The sequence below is a fragment of the Lampetra fluviatilis genome, chromosome 33 (assembly GCF_964198595.1).
Source record: "Lampetra fluviatilis chromosome 33, kcLamFluv1.1, whole genome shotgun sequence".
Lineage (NCBI taxonomy): Eukaryota > Metazoa > Chordata > Hyperoartia > Petromyzontiformes > Petromyzontidae > Lampetra > Lampetra fluviatilis.
The window spans coordinates 98,365-124,565 of NC_136307.1; the positions used below are offsets into that span (position 1 = coordinate 98,365).

At 47.9% G+C, this 26,201-nt stretch overlaps 1 protein-coding gene across 1 annotated transcript; it reads right to left on the reverse strand.

Moving 5' to 3' along the window:
- Positions 1-2,314: 2,314 nt before the first annotated feature.
- On the reverse strand, positions 2,315-25,645 carry NVL (nuclear VCP like). Its single transcript, XM_078871728.1, has 23 exons — positions 25,510-25,645; positions 23,223-23,290; positions 21,976-22,028; positions 21,347-21,446; positions 20,059-20,134; positions 19,402-19,836; positions 18,686-18,809; positions 18,496-18,563; positions 17,058-17,192; positions 16,398-16,499; positions 15,631-15,748; positions 15,172-15,307; positions 14,210-14,516; positions 12,966-13,187; positions 11,760-11,864; positions 10,637-10,699; positions 9,893-10,012; positions 8,693-8,792; positions 7,938-8,044; positions 6,856-6,932; positions 6,503-6,570; positions 4,388-4,473; positions 2,315-2,490 (listed from the first exon to the last, which is right to left on the reverse strand). Exons 1-23 carry the CDS (start codon positions 25,564-25,566, stop codon positions 2,443-2,445), a joined length of 2,775 nt encoding a protein of 924 aa, XP_078727854.1. The 5' UTR covers positions 25,567-25,645; the 3' UTR covers positions 2,315-2,442.
- Between the last annotated feature and the right edge of the window lie 556 nt (positions 25,646-26,201).

Sequence of the window (26,201 nt, forward strand, 5' to 3'; positions counted from 1 at the left end):
GTGGAGGGAGTGGGTGGTGGTGGTGAGTGGTGGAGGGAGTGGGTGGTGGTGAGTGGTGGAGGGAGTGGGTGGTGGTGAGTGGTGGAGGGAGTGGGTGGTGGTGAGTGGGTGGAGGTGAGTGGTGGAGGGAGTGGGTAGTGGTGAGTGGTGGAGGGAGTGGGTGGTGGTGAGTGGTGGAGGGAGTGGGTGGTGGTGGTGGGTGGTGGAGGGAATGGGTGGTGGTGAGTGGTGGAGGGAGTGGGTGGTGGTGGAGTGGGTGGAGGTGAGTGGTGGAGGGACTGGGTGGAGGTGAGTGGTGGAGGGAGTGGGTAGAGGTGAGTGGTGGAGGGAGTGGGTGGAGGTGAGTGGTGGAGGGAGTGGATGGTGGTGGAGGTGAGTGGAGGAGGGGGTGAGGCTAAGTGGTGGTGGAAGAGAGCCGGTGGGGGCGATGGGAAGATGAGTGACAAGGAGCCACGTGTTGTGCATCCACTCTGCTGTGGACCCAGCAGCGATCATGGCAATGTCTACGCGAGGCAGCCGCGCGCACACACAGGGCGCAGGCTTTTACAAACACACGAGAGACCAGCCGGCACAGTGATCACAGCACTCACTCCAATCCCTGCTACGGGCAGCGCGTCGAGACGAGCCTGCTAACACCCATGCCTCGTGGCAATGCGCCTCGTAGCAAAGCGCCTCTTTGCTTGGTTGAGTACTCGGGCGCCTTTCTGTTTATTAGAGTTTGTATATTCTCCGCCTATTGAGGTACTTTCTCCGAGTTCTTGGGAGATACCTGGTATTGGCCAAACATCCCAAGGCTGAAGAATAATCTGCTTCTTAATTGGGTTTACACAGCACCATCGCCCCTCCCTGTGGGGCGGCGGTGACGAGGCACGCCACCTGCATTGGAGGCGGTTTGGCCGATCGCTCGAATGCTGCGAAACTCCCTCCCCGTGGGCGTCGAGGTGCACTAACCCTGGCTTATCCCGAGACGGCGGTACATCAAGGCACGGACTAACAGAATATCACATCACTTGTGTGGATTGCTGTTGCCCCCTCGCACGCGTGGGTGCTCTCCGGGTGCTCCCGTTTCCTCCCACGTGTAATACAAACACGAAAACATCAACCATAGAAGATTGCAAAGCTTGGGAAATTGTCAGCTCCGGCTTGCCACCTTCCAGCCGTCTGCGTTGCCAGCGACTGCGAGACGCAATTTGTATGAACGCTGTTACAAAAAAACGGAACATTGCGTTAAATCAGCAAGACCCTCCGGTAAGGGGCCGTCCATAAATGACGTCACGCGATTTTGGACGATTTTTGACCTTCCCCCCCTCGTCACACGGCGTAACAAAGTCAGACCCCCCCCCCCCCCTCAAATATGACGTCACAAAGCTCTTCCCCCCCCCAAATTTTTTTTATCATGCTTCAAATGGCTTTAAACTATTGTCATTGTAGTGCGTATTTTAATGTGGCGCTGCACTCTGATGTTGTAGGAGAAAATATTTATTAAGTAGAACGTGTTGTCTATATTTAAAGTTGCGCATTTTGATGTGACGTCACATTTCTCAACCCCCCCCCCTCGTCACACATCGTCACAAATGTCTGACCCCCCCTAGGTGCGTGACATCATTTATGGACGGCCCCTAAGTTGAGGTTCAGCGAGGCTTTCCTGGGTAAACACGCGTCATGCAGTCGTCTTCCCTCGTTCGTCACGAACTTGCTATCCACGATTTTGACTGTCTGTGTCGCATCTGGAACGGCATCGAATGAAAGTGATGATAATGTTATGCAATAAAGTGACGAGAATGGAACGAGAGATAAATTGATGAGATAAAGGTGTTTTGGTAATGTTCATGTATTTAATAGCTTATTTATATATTTAAGATAATTAAAATGTTTGTACGGACCAATATCATTATCCGCAAAATTTGATATTCACGAGGATCTCCGGAACGTGTCCCTCGCGAATAAGAAGGGGGCGTTGCGCAACGTCCCCTTCACCTTGACGTGGAACGCTTACAATCATTCAAACGCAAAATGACGAAACCCCACCGCAACAGCAGAATGTGCGCAGGTGAAACAACACGCAAAGGTCGTGGGCAAGCGGCAGTGGGCCACTCACAAATAGTAAGAAGGCAGGGCTGCTGCCCATGTGCCTTGTGTACATGTCATGTGACCACTGCACTGCATGCACAAGTGACCTTACAACACTATATTTAGAACAAGCACATGTATTAGAAGATTAAAAAATAACATAAGAGGAATACGAATGATTTTAAAGGCAATTAAATGTTTTGGTTGAGGTGCCGTTGCATTCCGAGCCATTGTATCTGCGTGAAGAGCCTCGACACAGCACCGTGCGTGTGTAACAGCAGCTTTATTACGAAAGTAGTTTTCACCCACGTAAAATATGTACATGACTGTGCATATGTAAAAGATGAAAATGTATTTCAAACATTGCACACGTTACACATTAACCAGGGATTTCTTCAGTTGCTCGTACACTTCTCTATCCTGTGGGCAGAAAGTATATGACATTAAACTATTACCCAGCACAGAATATACAGGTAAACAGAAGGTACACATGTTGCTGTGCATGCAACTAAAATACGAGTTCAACGCAAAAGCGCACAAGCACAGCGAACCCTCGATCTTTGGGGGGAACATCTGTGCTTGGATAAGATATCTCTCTCTGCAAACCGGCTCGACCGTGAGTTGCTGCTCCTCACTCGTCGGGGGTCATGAACTCGGTTCTCAAGCGACCGGACACAAGTCAGCAAGTAAAATGATGATTTTAAACGGCAACAAAAATGGGCGCATTGCAAGTCTTCACCCTAATTTTAGATGGGTAAATGATACACGCGTCACACAGACAAAATTAAATATGTTTTGTGTCATTTGCGCTTTAGTTTTGTCTGGGTTATGTCCCGCCCATTACTCCCGACAACCAGGTGAGAACCAGGTGTTTTCCAACTCATCTTTGATGATATTCCTGAGCCAGCGGTGGAAATTGCACATTCCTATACCAGGGTCAGTCTCTCCACAGAACAATCACTGTTGATTTCCAACAAAGTAATATTCACTTGATCAATTCCACAGGGAAACTATGGTGAATCAACCATTATCTTGAAAATGAACAATTATAATTGTGAGTTGAGAACTCCAGACACTTTCATCAGATAAATATAATCTTATGTAACTCCATATAAACACAATTACTTGTGTGCAAGGTAGTTTGTGTGGTCAATGGTAGAAATACGTTTTTCACATCCAAACTGCCGCACGTGGTTAGCTGTACGGTAATGATCATGGTTCGCTTTCCTGAGAGCTGTGGAGGATACACGAGTGTTGAGAAGACGCTAAAGGATCTATAACTCAATATGGTATCATTTCACGACTGCGATATTTAATTAGTGTATGCTGAATATTAGTTTCACACCTTCAATTAGCACAGCTGGCTGCGTATGGTGCAAAAGAAGTTCAACATAAATACATTCAACATTTGGTTCCACTCTATGATTCATAATTCAGTTTTGTTATTTTTCAGTTAACTGGTGAATGGAAGAAACAATCCTCACAACCCAAGTAAGCGTAACACTGCCTGCAGAAACCTACGTGTCAAATTAATCAACTTCTTAGTTGACATCCAAACAGGACCCTGCGGGGTGGGCTGGTAGGAATAATACTTAGTACCGGTACAGGGATATCGACCGGGTATAGAGGAGTTGAAGAAAAAATTACTGTATTCTAGTGTAACGTTAATTAAAAGTGTTTGTTTTTACAAGAAACGCTGTGAGATTTAAAGACCCCCCAACACCACCCTCAACACCACCCCTCCCACCAGCCCTCACCACCACCCCCCACCACCACCTTCTGCACTAGGCCTCGCGAAGCCTGCCGCACTAGGCCTCGCGAAGCCTGCCGCACTAGGCCTCGCGCCGTGCTTTTCGTGCACAAATAAGGCGATTAAATGTATCTCGTCTCTGTGTTAATAAATGTTTCTTGTCTCTGTGTTAAAAAAAACGTGCTGCGTTTCAGTAAAGTAATTTTTTTTAAAAACGTGCTGCGTTTCAGTAAAGTAATTTTGAAGCGAAGTTTAAAGTTTTGCCGTGATGCGCCGGAAGCGACGGCCATCTTGTTTAATTCACACATCGCAGGGGGAGCGGGCGGCCATCTTGTCGAACAGGGTCATGCCAAGTGTTTGCAGTAGGGGGCGATGTTGATACACGGACGGACGGACGGACGGACGGACGGACGAACGGTGGTCTGGTCCACTTCGTTCCTACCAGTATTATTCCATCTTATCAAGCAACTGTATATTCCCATGATACAAACAGCGGCGCTAACTTCTTGAACATTGTTTTTCTCGGTGTAAAATTCAAACAAGGATGTGCAGGGAGAAGGATGTTACCTGTTTGGAGACTGAAGGCTTCACTTTCTCAAATGCATAGTCAAAGTCTTTTCTGCTGACAATGATTTCAGTGTCTGCCTTCACCCCTGAACAAAGAAGGGAGCACAGGTTCCGTCAGGCAGGCAGCACTTGTGAACACAGTGGTGTTCAGCGCTGTGTATACAACAATTCTCACTTGTCAACATGCAGCAGTGTTCAGCATTGTGTACAAAAATCCTTATCTAGACCACCAGTTCAAAAGAACTGAACATGTAGCCATTGTCAAAAACGGAGGATAATCACATCATTATTTAAAATGGCTTTTTTTTACACCTTCTTGCATAACAACATTGTTTGTAGGTGTTGTCTGAATGTTTTTTTAGTTTTGAATTTGTTTAGGATTTGAAATTGGCATAAACATACATATAAACAATAATAAATATATTTAGATTTAAAGCTTTCGTGACTGCAGGGATTCATCTTCTTGGTTCTTTCGGTAAAGTCATGAAGAACAGGTCTGTCAGAAAGACAGCGTCTTCAGACGCTGTCTTTCTGACAGAGGACGGCTGCTTGCGTTGTGGCCGAAACGTCGTGAGAATTATTTTATTGTTTTATTTGTATTATTTTATTATTTCCATTCTACGTGACTTTACCGAAAGAACCAAGAAGAATAATAAATATACTTTTAAAAGTTACTGTATTTGCTGTCCCGTACTTACCACTGCAATCTCGAAGAATCTACACGCGGTGATCTATGTACGCTCTTGTTTCCATATGTATGACAATCGCAAATTACACGCACTTTTCACCGGATCACACTGTAAATTATATGGTCGTATAACTAGTTATTAGTCATGAAAAATGTATATGCGTGCAGTATTTTCATTAACTTGTTTTATGTCGTGTATAATGTACTGGTATATATTTGACACTCAAATCAAGCATAGCTACATTTTTATGTCACGCATATGGTACCGATTGCTGGACTGGTAAAGCCTTTGGAGCGGTTTTGCAAGTTTTTCCGGATCGGCCGAGGACCGTTGGAAAATGTTGGAAGCCAGATAAGACGATTAACTGTAACTTGGGATTTTCTAACACTCCAGATCGGTAACACCAGGAGTTGTATGGTACCATGAACATGCACAACCATTTTAGTCGTTCTACTGCCGAATGATGGCCTCCTCACGAGGTGCGGGTCGTGGGTGTGATGAGACCACAACTTCATCACGCTGCTCCTTGTTGGTTGGTGAGGGAGCAGAGACGCAAGGGCATCGAAGCACAGAGCTACACTGTATCTCACTGCCCTGCCCCCTCTGCATCTGTTCTGCAAGGCCCATCCAAGTGCTATCCAGGTTCAAAACCTTTTGAGGGTCGGAGATGTGGCAAGATCGGGCGCATATGGGTGTGGCAACCAATATAGGATTCCAGGTTGAGGTGCAGTAGAGCGGACAGGAGTGGCCACTGCATTCCTCGTGATGGCAGGCGAGGGGGTTGGTGGATCACACACATTTGTGAAACTCCTAAACCCGCCAGGGTGCGAGGTCGCCATCTCCTGGCTTGCCAGAGTATGGCAGTGCAGCAAGTGGGTTCATTTCCATCTCTATGGGTTTTCACCGGGTCCTCCTGTCTCCTTCCTCATGTATAAACACTTCTTAATGGAGTTTTCCAAATATCCCAATATCAGGCCATAAAGCTCAGACATTTATTAGCACCGGTTCTGGATGCCTTTTCGCTTGTCTGCTTTTCCGCATATCCAAATATACCAAAAAACTGCGTCACAATTTGTGAATCGTTAAAAGAATGATATGGGGCGAAGTGATCTAACACCGGGGGACATTTATAAATGGACATGTTTCCAAGTGATCAAAGCGATTTCCTCCTCAAATGAGTATTGAGCCAGTGCTCATCTGTATACAGCCGTGAGCCAGAGGGTGGAAATTTCTTATCCCTATGGTGGGGGCGAGTCTATCCACACCCCAACCATTGTTAACGTCCCCAAACAGTGGTGCTAATTTTATCAACCCCAGGGGGGACAATGGACCGAGTCAACGCCTAACCAGGATTTTAACTCGCAACCTTCCAATCGCGAGCCCTTCGCTCTACCGCCAAGCGGTCATCTCACAGCCACTCACGCACCAGCCATGAGGTGGCGCCGCAGAGCCCCAATGGCCGCCTCGCGGGTCAACGCTTGCAAGTCGGCGCCCCTGGGTGGAAGGAGTGGACCAGATTGTTATTCAACATCGTTATAGATGAATCTTTGTTTTTTCACATAAATTTCATTCTTTACATTGCATTGATATTAAAAACACATCTGACACGGACAACAAAACTGGTAAAGGTTTGCAATCAAATTCTGTTCAACATCTGATTTGGCAAAAAATAGTAATCAAATGTGGAAGCATTCATGTAACTATGAGAATCATGAACAAACCAAGCTAGGTGCTTACTGGTGGTCAAGATAATCGATGGCAGTGGGGTGATGCACTTACGAGAATCCATCACTTCGGCTGTCTCCAGCGATGACGTTTAGATCCACATCCTTTTCCAGAGGAGGTTTAGTCCCACCCTGCACGTGGTGAAAAAGCACAGCCAACAAGCAACACTCACGAGAATGCAGACACATACGACACAGCCTGTGTATTTAACCCAGGAGCTATTTATCTTTTATTTGCATATTTTGGTCTCCTGAAGGATGACATCTGGATGAAATGTGTACGTCAATAATGTCCTACTGTTCACAAACTAGTATTATTAATGCGTGTTTACCTAGAAAACCTCACCGAGTCTTCAAGTCTCTTTTAAGAGGGTCCTCCCTTCGGGGGACGATGTTGCTGCTATGTGTAATCCCAATTGAGTAATTTTCAGGTCATTTTTCAGCATTGGGCTGTTTGGTCAATACAGTTACTAGATTGCATTTTTATTTAGCTATTGGGGGAAATCAGAGAACCTGGAGGAAACCCATGCAGAACAGGGGAGAGAACATGCAAACACCACTCAGAAAGATGACCAAGTAAGGACTCAAACCTAAGCCCTTCTTGCTTTTAGGCACAAGTGTTACCACTGCACCACCCTCCCACCCACAAATACGAATGGATGAATCGTATTTTTTTTAATGTTCGTTAAGAAAGCTAAATAAACATGTGGTAGTAGTACATTACCACCAGTGTGCAAGGTCTACCAGGCTTGACGCCATGAAGTTACACATTTAGCAGACAACAGCGTGTGGGTGGGGGCGGCCTCACAGAGGGGCAATGACGCATTACAGACCCCAGGGACGGTGTAGGCTGGGATGGGATTGCAAAATGAACCATTGGTCCACCTCCCTTGGGTTAATGGGGGACAATATCAATCAGTCTTCCCCTTCTTAACCGGAACACCGCCTCGCCATGGGGGAAGATGCTCGTGCCATGCAGACCTGAGCAGCCATACTGGTCAGACAGCCATACCCGTCGGGTACTCTGACGAGATGCAAGACAATGAATTCCCTTCAACCGGCACTAATCAGCGTGGTGAAGTATAGTGAACTGCTCACCACAGCTGCGGTGAGTGCGAGCGAGAATGAGCAGGGTACCCGTGTGAGCGTGCGCAGGATGGCGGCACGCTCGGCCATGATGGGCAGCCCCACGTACAGGGTTTTATCCAGACGGCCAGGCCGCAGCACCGCGCGGTCCAGAATGTCTGCAGACAAAATCGCACGCAAACACGGCTCAATCATGTCATGACATCACGTGAACAACTCCCACTGCTGGTTACCGATTTTGGGATCACCCGGGGTAACGCTGCAAATTCGTCATCACATGCCACGCGGGAGAAGCTTCCTAGTGCCACCGACTTCCTCGAGAAGAAGGTTGCTGCTACGCGTCATCCCAACTGAGCAATTTGCAGTTTCATACTCTTTGGGTTTTTTTAGGTAAAGTCACGTAGGTAAAAAAGAAAATATTTTATTTAATGAATTCACATTGATTTAATTTCACATTGATTTTATTTAGTTGTTTTCATTTATTTAATTAAATGTTTTACCTACGTGACTTTACCGAAAAAAACCCAAAGAGTATGAATCCTTGCAGTCACGAAAACTTCAAATCTAGAAATTTGCAGTTTGCAGGTGATTGTTACAGCATTTGGATGTTTGGCCAATACCAGTTACATTCACATGTTTAGACAAGTGATAGTATTGCAAATTCATTAATGATTATGCAATATTATTACAAATGCATGCAAAAACTGCCAAAGAAGTCAGCAGGATAAGTAGATTATGCTTTATAATATAACCGAATTGTGGATGGTTTGTTTTTACAGTCGATGGTGCTAGAGTGGAACGCTCACCAGGGCGGTTGGTGGCAGCCATGATGAAGACCTGTTTACGAGCCTCAAGTCCGTCCATTTCTGTGAGCAGCTGATTCACCACTCGGACGCTCGCTCCTGACTAGAACAACAAAGATCCCCCATATAGCCTTCAACAGACTGTAGAGGCAAGTGCTGTTAGCGAGCGCCTATGGGGGCCAGCACAGCACACCAGGAGGTGGGTGGCCAGCACCACAACTGCCCGACCGACTTTGTCTCCCCAATGCTGATGTTTAGACACTGTACCAGGTACTCATTTGAGGCTAAGTCGACATAGGGGAGACCCAGGACTGGTTTAGATATATTTCACTGATATTTGCTGTCAACGGGATTCGAACTCGAGATGGTGGGGTAATTTCTCATAATATATTTGTGACAAAGCGCCAACCGACACGCTGGGGCGTCCAAAAGTGTGATGATACGATTGTAGGGCAAATGCCGAGTCACGTTGTGTCACGCAGGGACAGCTGCCAATGGGCGTGCCCTTTAAAATATTTGCGATGAGACCTTATGTAAGTTTCCTTATCGCGTGCCAAGCATAGAGATGCCCCAGCAGAAAGGGCGCTCCATCAAGAGTGAATATTATAATTGGTGTACAGCTAACTCTCGTTTTATGCGGGGGTTGTGTTCTTGAAAAACGGCGCAAACTCAAAATCGCGTAAATTAAACGTAACTTTCCCAAAAGAAATAAAGGAAATGTTTGGGGTTAGGGAGAGCATGTTATCGAACCTCATTCTTACGTCTACATATTTCACTGGTTACAGTACATGTTATATTACAATACTACCATACACGTATAAACAAATAGTGAAACAAAAAAGATTTGGAGGCATCCTTGGATGTAGCTGGACATTTACCGGATGTATTGGTAAGCTAATGCGTGCACAAGGCAAAGCTCACGCGGACAAGATCTTCAAAATGGGGCGGGAAGAGATGCTGATGCTGCCCACGCTTGTTATTGTCATACTGAACCTCAGGCATCGCGACTACATTTTTCTGCTTGACTAATGATTAGCTGGAGCACGTTATTTCAATACCATTATGCGCATGACAAAAATAAGTGTAAATTAATCTAACGCACTATTCCAAAATCGCGTTACGTAAACGGGCGTAAAACGCAATACGACTGTATTAGACAAACCCTGGTAACCGGGTGAGCGCAAGGTGCAGGAGTGCGCTCACCTCGTGGTCGGAGCGTCGCGGGCAGATGGCGTCGATTTCATCAAAAAAGATGACACACGGAGCAGAGTTGCGAGCTCGCTGGAACACCTGGCGCACGGCACGCTCGCTCTCCCCCACGTACTGCTCACATGCAACACCCGCAGCACACGCTCATTAGCAAAGCCACAATGCACAAGCCGGTGCTGTAAGGAACAATCTTGGTGATTACAGCACATGCTCATAAGGATTGAACAGAACAGTAAGGGTGAATGATAATCTAGCACTCACCGATTCAATACTCACACGCTCATTCGTAGTCAATTATCCCCTTATCACTCTTCTATCACTACTACTATGGTTACTCCCGTGCACTTAACTCATTGGATCCTCCACCAGACATTCATTGTTTCGTCTCATCTACACTATGTTTAACCACAACACTGCGGGTCACAACAACACTCACTCACCACTCAGACACCCGACCACCACACTTGAGGACAATACATGTCTCTTTCTGCGTCTTGCCTCACGATGCTACACACAAGTCACACCCAGATGCTGACATGCGCATGCCCACAGCTTAGAATCTGCATCAAAACCAATGCACAACTGTGGAAAATTTCAATAATTGTGACACGTGCATTAAACTTTCGCCATAGCGACGACAAACTTGTATAAAGTCAGCTTAATATGTAGGTTTGCATCAAGTCGCTAAGTGTGTCCTTGCATATGCAATTGTACACACACCGGACCCTTCTCACTCACCATGTTGAGCAACTCTGGACCTTTAACGGATATAAAGTTGAGCCCCGATTCATTTGCAATGGCCTGAAACACACGCGCACAACACACATTGCAGAGGAACGTGAGTACGGTGCTGCCTGAGGATCGTCGGGTGCCGCACACGACACAGATTTGGTCAAAATCTTACTTTTGTTAATCGTGTTACAATAAAAGGAAAAGTATCGACTAGCTGACGTTTCAGACAAGGCCCCTTCATGCCGATATGTCGCCTCCCATAGGACTCCATGGTTTCGACTCGCGTAAAAATGTTGATTACCAGTATGTTTAATTTATGCACGCAGGTGCCAATTTCAGCCAATCCGAGCGCTCGTAAGTGGGCTGAACATGCCTCAGCCAATCAGCAATGCCCATTTCTGAACGTTTAGACCTCGATTGGCTTTGATGCCATTGTTTTCTGTTTTGGCAGTGGAAACAGCTCTCTTGCAGGCTTGGTGATTTTTACAAATTTTTCAACTTAGAAGTGAATTCGATTAACAGTTATTTTCGTTAACAGTAGTTTTCGTGTAATGGATTATAAATGTTGACCGAGGGACTACTATATATATTTCCTATTAGGACAGTGTTATCGATGAATCTGCAGACTCTTTGTTATTTGTGCTTGTGCACCACCACTACCAATGCAGTCACCAAAAAATGTGTCACATTTGGTCAGAAATTGTGGCCTAACCCAATAAACATTCAGCTCAGAGTGTTTATGTGACGGAGGCTGTGTGCCAAGAGCAGCACGCGCTGCTTGTGCTCGATGCACTGATCAGCTGGTTGTACTGAACGAGAGCCTCCATCTCACTCTCCTGAGGCTGGGTTAGAATCGGGGCTGGAGGGAAACTCGGCTCATTTCCCTCTAGGGCTGATACCATGAGTGCAGCTCTGTGGGAAGTCAATAGCGACCGTCCTACCAGCTCAGAACCATCGATGGAGAAGCACAACCTCACATGTGTGTGACACGGAGATCATTTACTTGATAGTGAGGCCCAAAGGATAGTTGACCTCTCTTGTTCCCCACATTTTTTACCATGACCCCTGGGAGAGGCTGCCAAGACCCTGGTTGATCCTGACTGTGAATATTGGTTTCATCTGGCGTTACCTTTGCGAGCATCGTCTTGCCACAACCAGGGGGTCCGGCGAGTAGGATTCCCGCTGGGCTTGTCAAGCCAAGTACTTGGAACATCTCCGGGTGCCTGATTGGTGCCTGGAAATGTGCAGGAACACCCCCTGCACATTACCTTCCACTCGACCATAGAAACACATGACATGTGCACCACAGCCACATGGCTGGCACAGGCAGAGATGCAACATCGTGTTGGTGGCGAGATGCCCCATTCACCTCCCCTCACTTGCCACTACCCGGCTCATATGCCACCCCAATTAACAAGATTTGCACAGTCCACTCCGGTACTGTGGTGGCTTTCATAAGTGGGGAGCAGGCCTTCCCTGGACAGCTGAGGCCTCAGGGTTGGTTCGCATTACATCAACTGAAATGGAAAAGAAAAGAAGTAGACCGAAGAGGAAGATTCGAGATCAGCAGCAAGATAGGAAGCAGGATAGGACACTACAACAGTAAGAAGTCAGCACATTACACTCATCAAGAAAGCCAGGGAAGCCTGAGAAACTTGCTCGTGAGCTGAAATGGTAGAACATCACAACCTGTGAGAAAGTTTGAAACTAGGGACATTGAATCCGATGGAGCATCACGGATTATACTCTATGGTGTAATGGGAGTAAGGGAAGCAGCAGGTAGAAGTGGGGATTGTCATTCTCCACAGGACAGCAAAGTGAATGACCATGTTTGTGCCAGAGGATCAGCGGATTATTTGAGTTGGGCTACGGTTTAGACAGTGACGGTTTAGACATTGTGACGTATCAGTGGTGGAAGATGATGCAAAGGAAACAACATCAAAGAGCACTTCTGCAATAGATTATAGCCCATTCAGCCACACGCATAGGCACCCACACATGGGTCAACAAACAAATGCTGATACATTACTTAGAAGACGTACACAGTAAGATATCCATTGTGGCTGAGCCCCATTATGTCTAAGGCTGTATATACGTCTGTGGCAGGGTATTTCTGTGTTTAAGCACGATATGTTTATCCTGTTTGCAGAAAGCTTTGACATTGGTTTAATGTAAGTAATGTTTGTTTTTGCTCTCTTAGTTTGCACATTTTCTGCCTGCAATGTGCTGTGACTGCCACCACTACCAACGGTCTTTGTAAAAAAGCTGCTTAGCTCAATGGGACCTCACTGGCTGAATAAAGTCCGAGTCTGAGATATCGGGCTTGTAATAGTACCAGAATGGCCAAGCTTAATTCTTCTCGGATGGCCTCCAGCGCCCCAATGTCGTCCCACGTCACGTCGGGCACGGTGGCGAAGCCCTCGCGCTTGGCCGACGGCTGCACGCAGGAGAGCGCCACCTCGAAGTCGCACGTCTCGAGGAAAAGGCAGTGCAGGACCTCCGGGGGCAAGGGGCTGGGGTCGCGCAGCCAGCGCAGGGCGCGCTCCAACTCGCTCGCCTACAGGTGGAAGTCACGCAGCGAGAAACACAAGGGCACTGCTGCTGTCAGCAATAATAATAATAGACAAGGTTTTCACAGCCAATGTCATGATTCATAACAGAGTAAAAGTACTTCGATCGAGCCGACAGCCATGAATTAAGTGCGGCTAAAAACACATGATTAATAAACATTTATAAGATTGCAAACACTTCGTTTTAAGCTTGAGTAAACATAATGCTATCATACTCTTTGGTTCTTTCGGTAAAGTCACGTAGGTAGAAATAAAATAAAACAAATCACGACGTTTTGATCGCAACACAAGCAATCTTCATCAGGTGGAACAACCACAGCAAGAAAATGCTGAAGTAGTCGAGAGAGCTGCCGTGGTAAGAGGTTATATAGGTAAGACAGGGGGAGGCAAGGTGGGAGGCAAGGAGGTAGAGAGGGGGGGGGAGGTGTGAGGTAGGGGAAGAGGGGGCTGCATGAGCGCTAGGGGGAGAGAGGACGTGAGGCTGGGGGGGAAGTGGGCGGGGCTAGAAGTGGGAAGCTGAGTGTGGGACACGGGGGGGGGGAATAAAAAGGTGCAAGGAAACCGGCAGGTACGATGGAAACAACCACAACCAGTTAAGGCATTACCTATATAACCTCTTTCCACGGCAGCTCTCTCGCCTACTTCAGTATTTTCTTGCTGTGGTTGTTCCACCTGATGAAGGTTGCGTGTGTTGCGATCGAAACGTCGTGATTTGTTTTATTTTATTTCTACCTACGTGACTTTACCAAAACAACCAAAGAGTATGGATTCCTGTAGTCACGAAAGCTTCAAATCAAGAACGCTATCATAATACAGGCTAGAATATTCATGAGAAATTATAATAAACAATCCATAAACCATTAAATATTGGTTCAGAGAAAATAAATTAATATATTCACATTAGTTAATATATAGTTTAAATCTGATAGGTTGTTCCTGTGAGGTCATGATGTCACGCATCTTATTGTACTAAATAATGACGATAAAAGTGCACCACCAACCACCTCACCTCGTCACTTATTGCCTTTCTCTTCGCGGAGGGCAGCTGGTTACGTAAGGTTTCCAGGCCTTGTGCTTTGGCTGGGTCAGGCTCAACGGCAGGGTTTTGTGTGGGAGCCATGTCTTCTCCACCATTATCTATTGATCCTCCCAAGTTACCGTCGACAGCATGCAAGGCCCGATTGACCGCAGAAGCGGCGGCCTCGCGGCACAGTGACATAAGGTCGGCGCCTACATACCCCGGGGTCAGCCGGGCCAGGCGCTTAAAATTGAACTCCTCTTTGAGCCGCAAGCCCCGGCACAGCACGAGCAGGATGCTGCAAGACAGCACGGCACACGGTGGCTCCTATGCTCCACACAGCGCGGTGTAACGCAAAGGGTAGGAACGTTACAGCCTAACCAATAGAACGACACACAATTGAAACATTCTTCTGTAATGCAACAAACCGAGCAAGCACACGTGGAATGCAAACACACGTGGAATGAGAGCATTAGGGATCTACACATCAATGCCCAAACATGATTGCACCTCCTGGCTTTAATATTCCTCAAAGACACGCGCGTGACCATCAACCGGATCAGAACATCAACAGGCACCGCGCGTGCAACACTCACACACACACGCACGCACGCACACACACACACAAGCACACACGCACACACGCACCGCGCGTGCAACGCACACACACACGCACCGCGCGTGCAACACACACACACGCACACACGCACCGCGCGTGCAACGCACACACGCACCGCGCGTGCAACACACACGCACACACGCACCGCGCGTGCAACGCACACACACACGCACACACGCACCGCGCGTGCAACGCACACACACACGCACACACGCACCGCGCGTGCAACGCACACACACACGCACACACGCACCGCGCGTGCAACGCACACACACACGCACACACGCACCGCGCGTGCAACACACACACACACACACGCATTACCGTTCATTACCGTTCTCGCGCACTCTCGTCGGGGATGCCGAGGCAGATCTCGCGGTCAAAGCGGCCGGCGCGGCGCAGCGCAGGGTCGAGCGCGTCTGGCCGGTTAGTGGCACCGATGCACAGCACGGCGCCACCGCCGTGCAGCCCTGCGCATCACAACCACCGGCACCGCCACAAAGTCACGTGCCACGAACAATAGATTGAACTTCAACTTCTTACATAAAAATGCCGTTGAGTTATTTGGCTGAGAAATATTCCATTACTCAGCCTGGGAACATCCAGTTAAATAAATAATTGAATAAGGTTAATAAGGTTATGTTGTATTGCCTGGAAACAAAGCACGTTAATTATTATTATTCTTCACTTTAGCTCGCGCTCAATACACAGACTTCACCATTCCCTGTCCCATATACCCCATGCAACCGCCAGCATAATCCCTCCCCACAGCACCCCCACCCCCCAGGGTCACCGTCCATGCAGGTGAGCAGCTGGGCCACCAGGCGCCGCTCCATGTCCTTGGACGCCATCTCCCTCTTGGGAGTGATGGCATCGATCTCGTCAAGGAAGAGCACGCACGGTGCACTCTCCTATCACATAAAGACTGAGATTAGCTAATTAGCACAAGAACATGTGTGGAGGTAGGTTTTTAATGCTTATGCTTGTGCACCTAGGAAAGCCTAATAGAGTCTCAAGATTATTCTTAGGGGAGTCCTGCCAAATTATTGCAGGACCCACCTGAATAATCCCTGTTGAGTAAAGTGCAGGTAATATTCAGCATTGGAGTGCTTGGCCAATTAGTTTCATTGATCCATGTTTGTTTTTCGGTTAGACAACGTGGTAGTAATGTCAACATTCTTGTCATCAACCCTACACCACCCGACAAGATAGTCACATTTACAAAGATATGATTTATACAATCAAATTTATTCATCAAACTCTGACAAATAAAGCTCCTGTTCACCGGTAGCTAAAGAACGATCATGAGTGAATTCAACATTAACGTACGACAACGTTTCGTTCAAACTGCTTTTAACTTCTTCAGGTAGTTCACCCGGAAGAGTATTTAGGGGTGAAATATATAAAAGCTACTTCATCGCTTAACCCAAAAATAAATATGGATTCTATCGTATTGGCTACGACACATTATATCCATACACTCGCAACATCCGTCCTGTAACCACCGTTACATTCTGCGACCATTTCACCCCAGTAGTGTAAACCCCGCTCACGACTCACCGAAGCCACCTGAAAAAGTTCCCTGAGTTTTTGCTCCGACTCTCCCGAGACTCCTGACACAACCTCAGGTCCCGCTACCTGAATCAGCGGCACGTCCAGCTCCTACAGACAGGCAAGAGGAGAACTACATTAAATGCACCCATACACGCCCCAGACACACCCATATGCATGTATATATGTTGAAGTTTTTTCACACTGTAGGTAGCCAAGTGCTAATCGGAGGTGCGGGGGAAGGAGTGAAATAAGTTCAACATACGTACAAGGACAAACTAAACACAAAAAGTAATTCAACAACAACAGCTGCCATTCGCCACAAAGTGGCGGTGATGTCACCACGGCACATTGTGCCAGACTAGGTGCACTTCGAGGCCATGTGAAGTGTCAAAGGCTTGCGAGCAGGAGGTCACAGGACAGGCCCAGGTGACATGAGTTGACCGAGATGACTGGTCCTCCGATTAGCACAATTGGCTATCATTTCAGTCCTCCGATTAGCACAAATGGCTACATACGGTGCGAAATAAGCTTAACATACAATACATAGAGGCACCACCGCACACACATTTCTCCCCCATACACCACCCCCCTAACTCCATTCACCACACACACCCCCATACACCACCCACTCCCCCAGTGCGTCGTGAATGCACCGTGCACACCCACCCCAGCGATTGCCTGAGCCAGCAGCGTCTTCCCACAGCCTGGGGGGCCATGCAGCAGGATCCCACGAGGGGGGCTCACACCCAGGTGCGTCCATACTTCACCATGCCGCATGTGCATCAGCTGTTTACACAACTCCTGTGAACAGGCAGAGAGCCGTGTGTCATGATGCTAAACACACATCACAATGAGCGGCGATGGATCATGCAGATAGCATTGCGTGCGAGATTCCCATCCGGTAAGGCAACGCCATGGCAATACAGCAAATGGGCACAGACATGCCCGTGCAAGCTTAGTATTTTACCCTGGATCATTTCAGGAGGAATCATGATTTTCTTCTATGGGTGATTCCAATGTTAAATACCCATTCATTTGAATGAGATTAAAAAACAAATACAGTAAAACCTTTGATTGCGAGCATAATTCATTCCGGAATGTGTTCGTAATCCAAAGCACTCGTATATCAAAGCGAATTTCCCCATAAGAAATAATGGAAACTCAAATGATTCGTTCCACTACCCAAAAATACTGTATTCATATAAAAAATGATTAATACAAAATACCTTTTTATATTTTTATTATTTAAATGTAATATAAAGTAATCAAATGTATTAATTAAATTTAATTGTGGCTGGTGTGAGGGAGACGAGAGGGAGGAGAGGAGGGTTATTGTATAGGACGACTTTCACTTGCAGTACAGTTACTAAAGAACAGTCACTACACCTGGACACAAAATAAAAAAAATGCTTTACGCACACGCTCGAGGTCACAACACTATAGTAAACAGTGTACGCTCGCACGGATGTTGACTATACAAGTGAGGCACGCCGACGAGGACGGAGCATGGGAGACAATTACCCACAATTCCGCAGCGAGAGAGAAGAACCGTTGGCTCAGTTGTGATCACGTGACGCTCGGCAGACAAAGCGTATACTGTACGTACTACAGTACTCGTATTGCAAGACCTCGCTCGTTTATCAAATTAATATTTATTTTAAAAAATTGCTCGTCTTGAAAAACACTCGCAGACCAAGTTACTCGCAATCCAAGGTTTTACTGTACTGCCATTGAAGATGCATGAAATAGAATGATTTTCTATTATGGTAATCCCACCTGGCCAGAAAGGTGATTCAGTCCAATACACAGTCATAATCACCACTGAAATGCATTGCCAATTCCTTGAGGGCAAAATTTGGCTGCCCCATGGACACGCAAAATGATAGACCAGGAGTTAGCAACCGCGGCTCTTTAGGGACGGCTTCATGACATTATTCACATACATTGCAGCTCTTGAAATAGAGTTTTTTCCCGAATAAAACATATGGCTCTTCTTGTTTTTGGTTGGCGACTCCGCTATAGAGCTACACAAACACGTGGGCTATGGAACATCTCTAAACACAATGAACGTAAAATGACCATCTCCTCGCAGACAGATGCTCACCAGCAGCATGCTCTCATTTCCCCCAACATCTGCAAACTTTAAGGTCGAGGTTTGCAGTCTGGCGAACCCTGGGGCACAGAAACGCACAGTTAGAAGACACCACGCAAGTGGCCAAAATATCCCAGAATGCATCACAAGCAATGGACAATGAAATTGTCTGCTCTAAGTGAGCGCTGATGTTATATTTTACCCGATTTCGCCAATAACGTTTTCTTGATTTCTTCATCCACATCTCCATCTTGCGTTGATTTAGGTTTTAAATTCTTATTTGAATTCGATTTTAACTTCTTGTTATTATTTGTCAATGCCTGTGCCTGTAAAGCAGAAATATTGCTCAATAGTTAATGCCATTATAACACTGCAGTGACATATTTGCACAGCACTTACATTTTAAATCCTCACATTACGAGGAACTTTGGTTCACATTATTGTTGCAAGATTATCCTGCATGCGTTTTTGCATATGCACACGCATTTGACACTCATTTTATTGAAATTATTATCAAACATTGTACAACCTGTCCACCATGTGAATTATAGGAAAACTTTACCGCAAATGTGGAAAGTAGAGGTGCCACAGAGGGGTTGCCCACAATTGCACAATGCGTGCCACACTGCAGGCAATGTGCACGCCATGCTGCAGGCAATGTGCACGCCATGCTGCGTGGATCACATGCGCCATGTTTGCTCAACGCTTTTGAGTTTGGTGGTCACACAGTCATTTGGAGCTGGTGGTCTAGATAAGGCCAAGAGCTTTGGAACTTGCAATGCTGCACATCTTTGCGTGTTGTTTAATCTATGCGTTTCCAGCTTGCTTGTAATGGGTTCTCTCCCCATTCACAGATGTGACGTACGCGAGGGTGAAACGTATTATCGTGGCAGTGCGATTGAGAAGGCATCGGTGCACCTGAACGGGGTCCCTCCACAAGCTCCTCTGCCCGGCGCCGTCATGCTTGGGAGTGCTCGCGCTGCCCGGGGCCAAGCCGGGAGCAGGTACAGCAGCGAGAGGCCCCTCGTTGTTTGTTGCACGAGTGTTCCTTTCTTCAGGCCTCGCATCCTTCCGGTGGTGGCCGTGCTCGCTCGACGACGGTGCCGTTTGCTCTCCAGCCACCGGGATCACAAACCTCGCCTTGGGCTGCTGGCATTGCGCCACCACCGAGCCAGTCGACGAAGGAGGCTGCTCATCAGCTGCCTGCATGAGTGGGGGCCGCGCCGATGCGCTCGGCCTTCCCTCCACGGCCATCGCATCTCCCCTAGCCACTGCCCCCTCCACGCTGCCTGTGGGCCTACTCCCCCCTTGTCTGTACAAATCCATCAGAGATCGATTCATCAAGTTCACCTCCTGTAAACATGAGAAAGCAATATTATACAAAGAGAAGTATTATTTCATGTGATTATGTAGAATTTCACCCGAACATATAATCCCTCCGCCGTAACTTAGCACAAAATGCGGCACAACAAATGCACGAAGCTTAAAAGATTCTGCTGGCAGGTTTCAGTTTTTGGTCCCGTCGTTGTAGCCCCAACAACTACAGTGAGTGCAGGGTGTGGCAATGCCAAGTACCGGGTAAGGGAACTCATGTACGCTGTCAGCACCATCCCAGCTGCTGCTGCTGCTACTGCTGCTGCTCGACTCACACCTGTGACAAAGCATGGGAAGCACAATAAATGCACTGAAGGTATTCTAATAAAATATACGCGACGCTCACAAAATCAAGCAGCACACCAGGTGTTTAAAACAAAGCATGTTTGCAAAGTGGGGCGTACAGGTGGCACATCTGCCAGTCATTTCATTCAGTTAACCCATAACACCAGAATTTGTCCTCTGACCTGCCAGTGAGCATTCGACATGTCACGTAAAAGCCTCAAGGTTCGCATAGCTTGGCACAAGCCCGGTGGTGATGTGACCAACACTTATGCATGTGTAGGGAGTCCAACTGAGTCGCAGACGTTATCTTGGGATCAACACTATTTATTCAATAAATCAACATAACATAACACAATCTACACTTGGGTGTTGAATGCCCATCTCACCACGCTACGGGAGAACTAGACACGGTTCGCTATCCTGGACCGGACCACAAGCTGGGTCCCGGACCCCGTGGCTAGAGGCTCCTTTTACCCGACGTGGATCTTCTTCACTAGCAACACGAAGAACCCCGAGCCCCTCACGGGGCCCCCGTTATATCAGCCTGGGCTGGTGCTGGCTCCGCCTCTCGCCCCGACTACCTTCTAGATCTCTCGAGCTCTTTCCCAAAGGCTCCCTGAGAGCTCTTTTAGACCACGTGACCGCCCAGTGGCCCCCTTCCACCGGTGGCCCCCCTCCAAAATCATCCGGTCACGTGTTGGCAGGTCAACTGGCGTATCATGCCCCAACGTAACCCTGGCTGGCCGACACTCCCTCTCACTCCCTCACTCGGAGCCCGAACCGCACACAGTACGCGGTGCCTCCGCGCTGACCAGCGCTCACCCAAGCCCCGCTAGGGCTGGTACTATGCCCGGTACGCGGGCTACACGGAATGCCAACACATTATCTGCCGTGGCTTCGTAAGCCTGGCACCACACAATGACAATCACAGTCCCTACACGTGACAAAATTGCAAACAAGTATTCCATTGCAAGGGATTATCTAGGTGAAATATTTTTAATGTACATTTAAAATGCGAAGTTGCAGCACATGTGCACTGCATTGAGGAAAGCGAGACTTGGGGCGCGTGCCACGTGCGAGGTCATGGGGACGCGTGCAAGGTCGTGAGGATGCATGCGAGGTCGTGGGGGTGCATGCGAGGTCGTGGGGGTGCATGCGAGGTGGTGTGGGAGGACCAGGGAACCGCTCGCCCAGTAGCACGTACCCCGCACCACTCTCCTTGAACCGCTTCGCCACGTGCCTCTGCTCCAGCTGACTCAGTTCTTCCGCCTCTTCTCTGTCCTCCCTGCCGATGGCTCGTAACACTAGCGCCACACAGAACCCACGCACACATACTACATTGACAACCCTCTCACAGGGAACAGTGGAATAGATGCAACACCTTCTCTCATCACACTTACCACACAAATATCCAAGGAAAATTGCAGGAGTGTGCAGTTTAGCTCTATGGATCCAGAGAAATCACCTTTATTTAACCAATTAACAGCCCATTGAGACTAAATGTCTCTCTTCAATGGACACCAGGGTCAAATAATGTAGATCTAGTCAAGTGCCACCATCTTAAGTGGCCTCATTATTATCATTTATACAAACATAAATACAACCAACCACATCAACACTATCCACATGATTATTCCCATCATTAATATTATTCCACCATCATTAGATCGAACTCCATCGTGTGTGATTTATTGACATCATGGACAGGATAATAACATCGGCGTTGAGCGGCTCACAACCACCTTGATGAGAGTAAATCAGTCTCAGCGTTGGCTCAAGTGAAGCATGACACTTGAGTCAGAGCCAAGGTGCAACTAAGATCCCAGCACCCACCATTTTCCACCTGTATGCGAAATGCTGTCCGTTTCCGTCTCCCATAGTCGTTCCTAGAGCATCGAGATTACATCATTTGCACAAGGTAAGATTTAACAACTTAAGAAACACCTTTTTACAAAAACACTCAAACTACTTTTGCTATCACTGCATTCCAGATCCAGTTGTAAAGTTAACTGATTATATTATAACATGATTACTGAAATTATTTAAAATAATAGGTTTTAACCTTTCTAGCAATAAAACAGGTGTTAAGATGTTCAAACACCAAATACATAGATACCTTTTTGAAAGCATCAAGTCTGCATTAACCACACATGCTCGTGGAAAAACACGCAATCAAACACGCTCTGATAATTAAGTAAATACGCATTGTCTCTGAAACTGATTGGCCTACACCAGACAGCCTTCTTTATCGCCTTGTCTCACCACAAGTGTAGGACCAGAGAACGCCAAAGGGGAACAGTACAAAGCCAATGCAAGTGTAATGACAGGATGACACCTGCCGGCATGTAGGGGTAATTACGGTCATGGCTGCATTACATAATGCCTTATTATAAGGGGGGCGTATCTGTGGTAAAGGTGAAGGGCAGAGTCAGTCGAGAAGCTCTGGGAACCAGTTCTGGAAAGGGGGCGTGGCCAGAGGAGGCGCTTGGCCGCGCCGGGCAGATATAAGGGGGACCGAGCCAGAGGTTCGGGACTGTTCTGCGGGTCCTGGCTGCGTCGCTGCTCGCCGTCATCTCTTTGTCTTTGACCATGTGGCTGTTCTTCTGCAAGACATTCTCGGTCGCCGCCGCTACACTCGTCGAACAGCTAGCGTGGTGTATGACGGAGATGGGCTGCGTGTTAGGATCAACATGTGTAGCTGCGTTACAAAGTGTATCGCCCCGTGTGCTCTTACTAAATAAGAAGCCTTCTACTCGACGTGTCTCGGAAGTCGCTCACTACACAAGTATCAGAACACTTATAGCTCGGGTTGAGCAGTCATATCTATGGGACCTTTTTGCCAATATCCAAAATTGACAAATAAGGGTTTTACCCTTTCTGGCAATAAAACAGCTGTTAAGATGTTCATACACAAAACAGATACCCTTTCAAGGCATCGCGTCTGCATTGGGTGAATTTCTACATTACTATATAAGACAAGCGTACCCGTGGCAGGAATCGTGACTCAAACTCGCGATCAAATGTGGATGGCCGTCACAGGGGGGACCACGCTCACAGCCACCACAGGGACCGAGACTCACCGGTACTGCGTCTGCAGATCTGTGGCGATCACCTCCGGGCTCACGTGGTGACTCGTCTGAGTGAGGTACTGGGGGAGACCGACAACAACCACCATTCGCAACGAGGTGGCGGTGATGCTACCACGGTGATTGTGCCAGGCTAGGTGCACCTTGATGTGTTTCCGAAAGGATGTTTGTTTGATATTCCAAAATGGTTTAAGACGTATTTATGTTGTTAATCGTGTGTAGTAGTTAGCGTAGTAGTGTGTAGTACTATATAGTGTATTAGTGTGGAGCATATCGTGAGTCGTGTGTAGTAGTGTATAGTATAGTAGTGAGTAGTATAACTCATACTCTTTGGTTCTTTCGGTAAAGTCACGTAGGTAGAAAAATAATAGATCACAACGTTTCGATCGCAACACAAGCAATCGTCATCAGGTGGGAAAACCGCAGCAAGAAAAAAACTGCTGAAGTAGGCGAGAGATCTGTCGTGGCATGAGGTTATATAGTGTAGTGTATAGTGTAGTGTATAGTGTAGTGTATAGTGTAGTGTGTAGTGTAGTGTGTAGTGTAGTGTGTAGTGTAGTGTGTAGTGTAGTGTGTAGTGTAGTGTATAGTAGGTCTCGGCAGTAGGGGGGGAGAGAGAAGAGGGGGGAGGGGGCGGGGCAGAAAGTGGACCCCGCAGCAGCACCCGGGTCACTGGAGTAGAGATCGGAGAAAGATGCACAGAGAGAGAGAAAGACACACAGAGTCGGAAATAACAGCTGACATAGGCAGGTAAGATGGAAACAGTCAGTTAAGATTTTACCTGGTTAATAACGTCCTTCCAATGATTGCTTAGTTTGTACCCATCTTCTCGATTGAAGTTGTGACTGTGTTTATATATCTGGATGGCTTCATGAACAAATCTCTGATAATAGCCGGTAGGTTTGCAGAGTACCTTCGTGTGAGCCCACTGCGTTAACACAATGATCAGCAACGACAGAGGTATTGGTCCTACCGTGTTTCAGATCTGCACTGTGTTCACGAACGCGGTCCGAGACGTCGCTTCGTTTCCCCAATGTAACTGCTACCGCAGCCACAACTCAGTTTGTAGACACCCGGGTATTGCGTATCAGGAATCACATCCTTTACATATGGGATTAAATCACGGATTTTGTGTACTGTGTTGAAATGAACCTGGATCTTGTGTTTGTTTTGATTTTGGAAATCTTTTTGGTAACCCCTGCTATGTATGGCAAAGTGAGGGTATTGGTTGGAGCCTCAGATGGTTGTCTCCCCGTGGCTGGGGAGACAGCTTTGCGGATTGTACGGTCAGAATATCCGTTCATCCTGAGGGCTTGGTGTACGTGCTCCAGCTCACTGGCTAGGTGATGATGGTCAGAGATGCAACGGGCCCTATGGTGTAGTGTTTTGATGAGGGAATTCTTCTGGGCTGGATGGTGGTGGGAGTCAGGCTTTAGATAGGCATCCGTGTGGGTGGCTTTTCTATAGACAGTGTCCCAACGAGCCATCAGGTCTCTCCTCGGTCAAAACATCCTGGAATGGTAGCTTGCCATCCTTTTCCACTTCCATGGTGCATTTGATAGATGGGTGTATGGAATTGATGTGGTTGAGAAATTGGTTCAGTGCTGGCAGGCCATGTGGCCAGATGACGAACGTGTCATCTACGTATCTCTTCCACAATGAAGGACGTAGGGTGGATGTCTGGATGGCATCCGTCTCAAATTTCTCCACGAAAACATTTGCTACCACTGGCGCTAAGGGAGAACCTATTGGGGTACCCTCATTTTGTTTGTAGAATGTACAATTCCAGGTGAAGTGTTGGTAAGGCAGTGCCTTACCAAAGTTGGTACATCTGTATTCAGTCCCTGTTGGACCAAGTCTTCAATGATTGCAATGGTATCAGGTACACCTAGGTGAACAGGGAGACTACATCGAAACTGACTGTAAATCATCTTGAGACAGTGAGATGTCCTAGACTCCCTAGAGAAACCAAGTGAGCTGAGTTCAGTGCAGCTGAGGTGGTCTTGCCCGTGAAAGGAAGCAGGCTCTCAGACAGAAACCGGGCCAGTTTGTAGGTGGGTGAGTTAATGGTGGATAACTCATTTCTTTGGAAATGATTTTGTTTAGCTTATCCTTCCTCCGCACCTCCGCTTAGCACTGTTGGCTACGTACGGTGCGAAAGAAGTTCAACAAACTACATCGTGCAGTAGTGAGCATAATACATTGTAGCAGTGTATAGTACTGTCTAGTGTAGTTGTGTCGTGCAGAAGTGTGTTGTGCTGTTGAGCAGTGGGAGTCTCACGGCGCGTACGCGGTGCGCGAGGCCGCGCTCCACCCCCGATCCGCGTGCCCCGCGCATCTCCTCCTCCTCGTCTCCCTCCTCCTCCTCCTCGTCTCCCTCCTCCTCCTCCTCGTCTCCCTCCTCCTCCTCCTCGTCTCCCTCCTCCTCCTCCTCGTCTCCCTCCTCCTCCTCCTCGTCTCCCTCCTCCTCCTCCTCGTCTCCCTCCTCCTCCTCCTCGTCTCCCTCCTCCTCCTCCTCGTCTCCCTCCTCCTCCTCCTCGTCTCCCTCCTCCTCCTCCTCGTCTCCCTCCTCCTCCTCCTCGTCTCCCTCCTCCTCCTCCTCGTCTCCCTCCTCCTCCTCCTCGTCTCCCTCCTCCTCCTCCTCGTCTCCCTCCTCCTCCTCCTCGTCTCCCTCCTCCTCCTCCTCGTCTCCCTCCTCCTCCTCCTCGTCTCCCTCCTCCTCCTCCTCGTCTCCCTCCTCCTCCTCCTCGTCTCCCTCCTCCTCCTCCTCGTCTCCCTCCTCCTCCTCCTCGTCTCCCTCCTCCTCCTCCTCGTCTCCCTCCTCCTCCTCCTCGTCTCCCTCCTCCTCCTCCTCGTCTCCCTCCTCCTCCTCCTCGTCTCCCTCCTCCTCCTCCTCGTCTCCCTCCTCCTCCTCCTCGTCTCCCTCCTCCTCCTCCTCGTCTCCCTCCTCCTCCTCCTCGTCTCCCTCCTCCT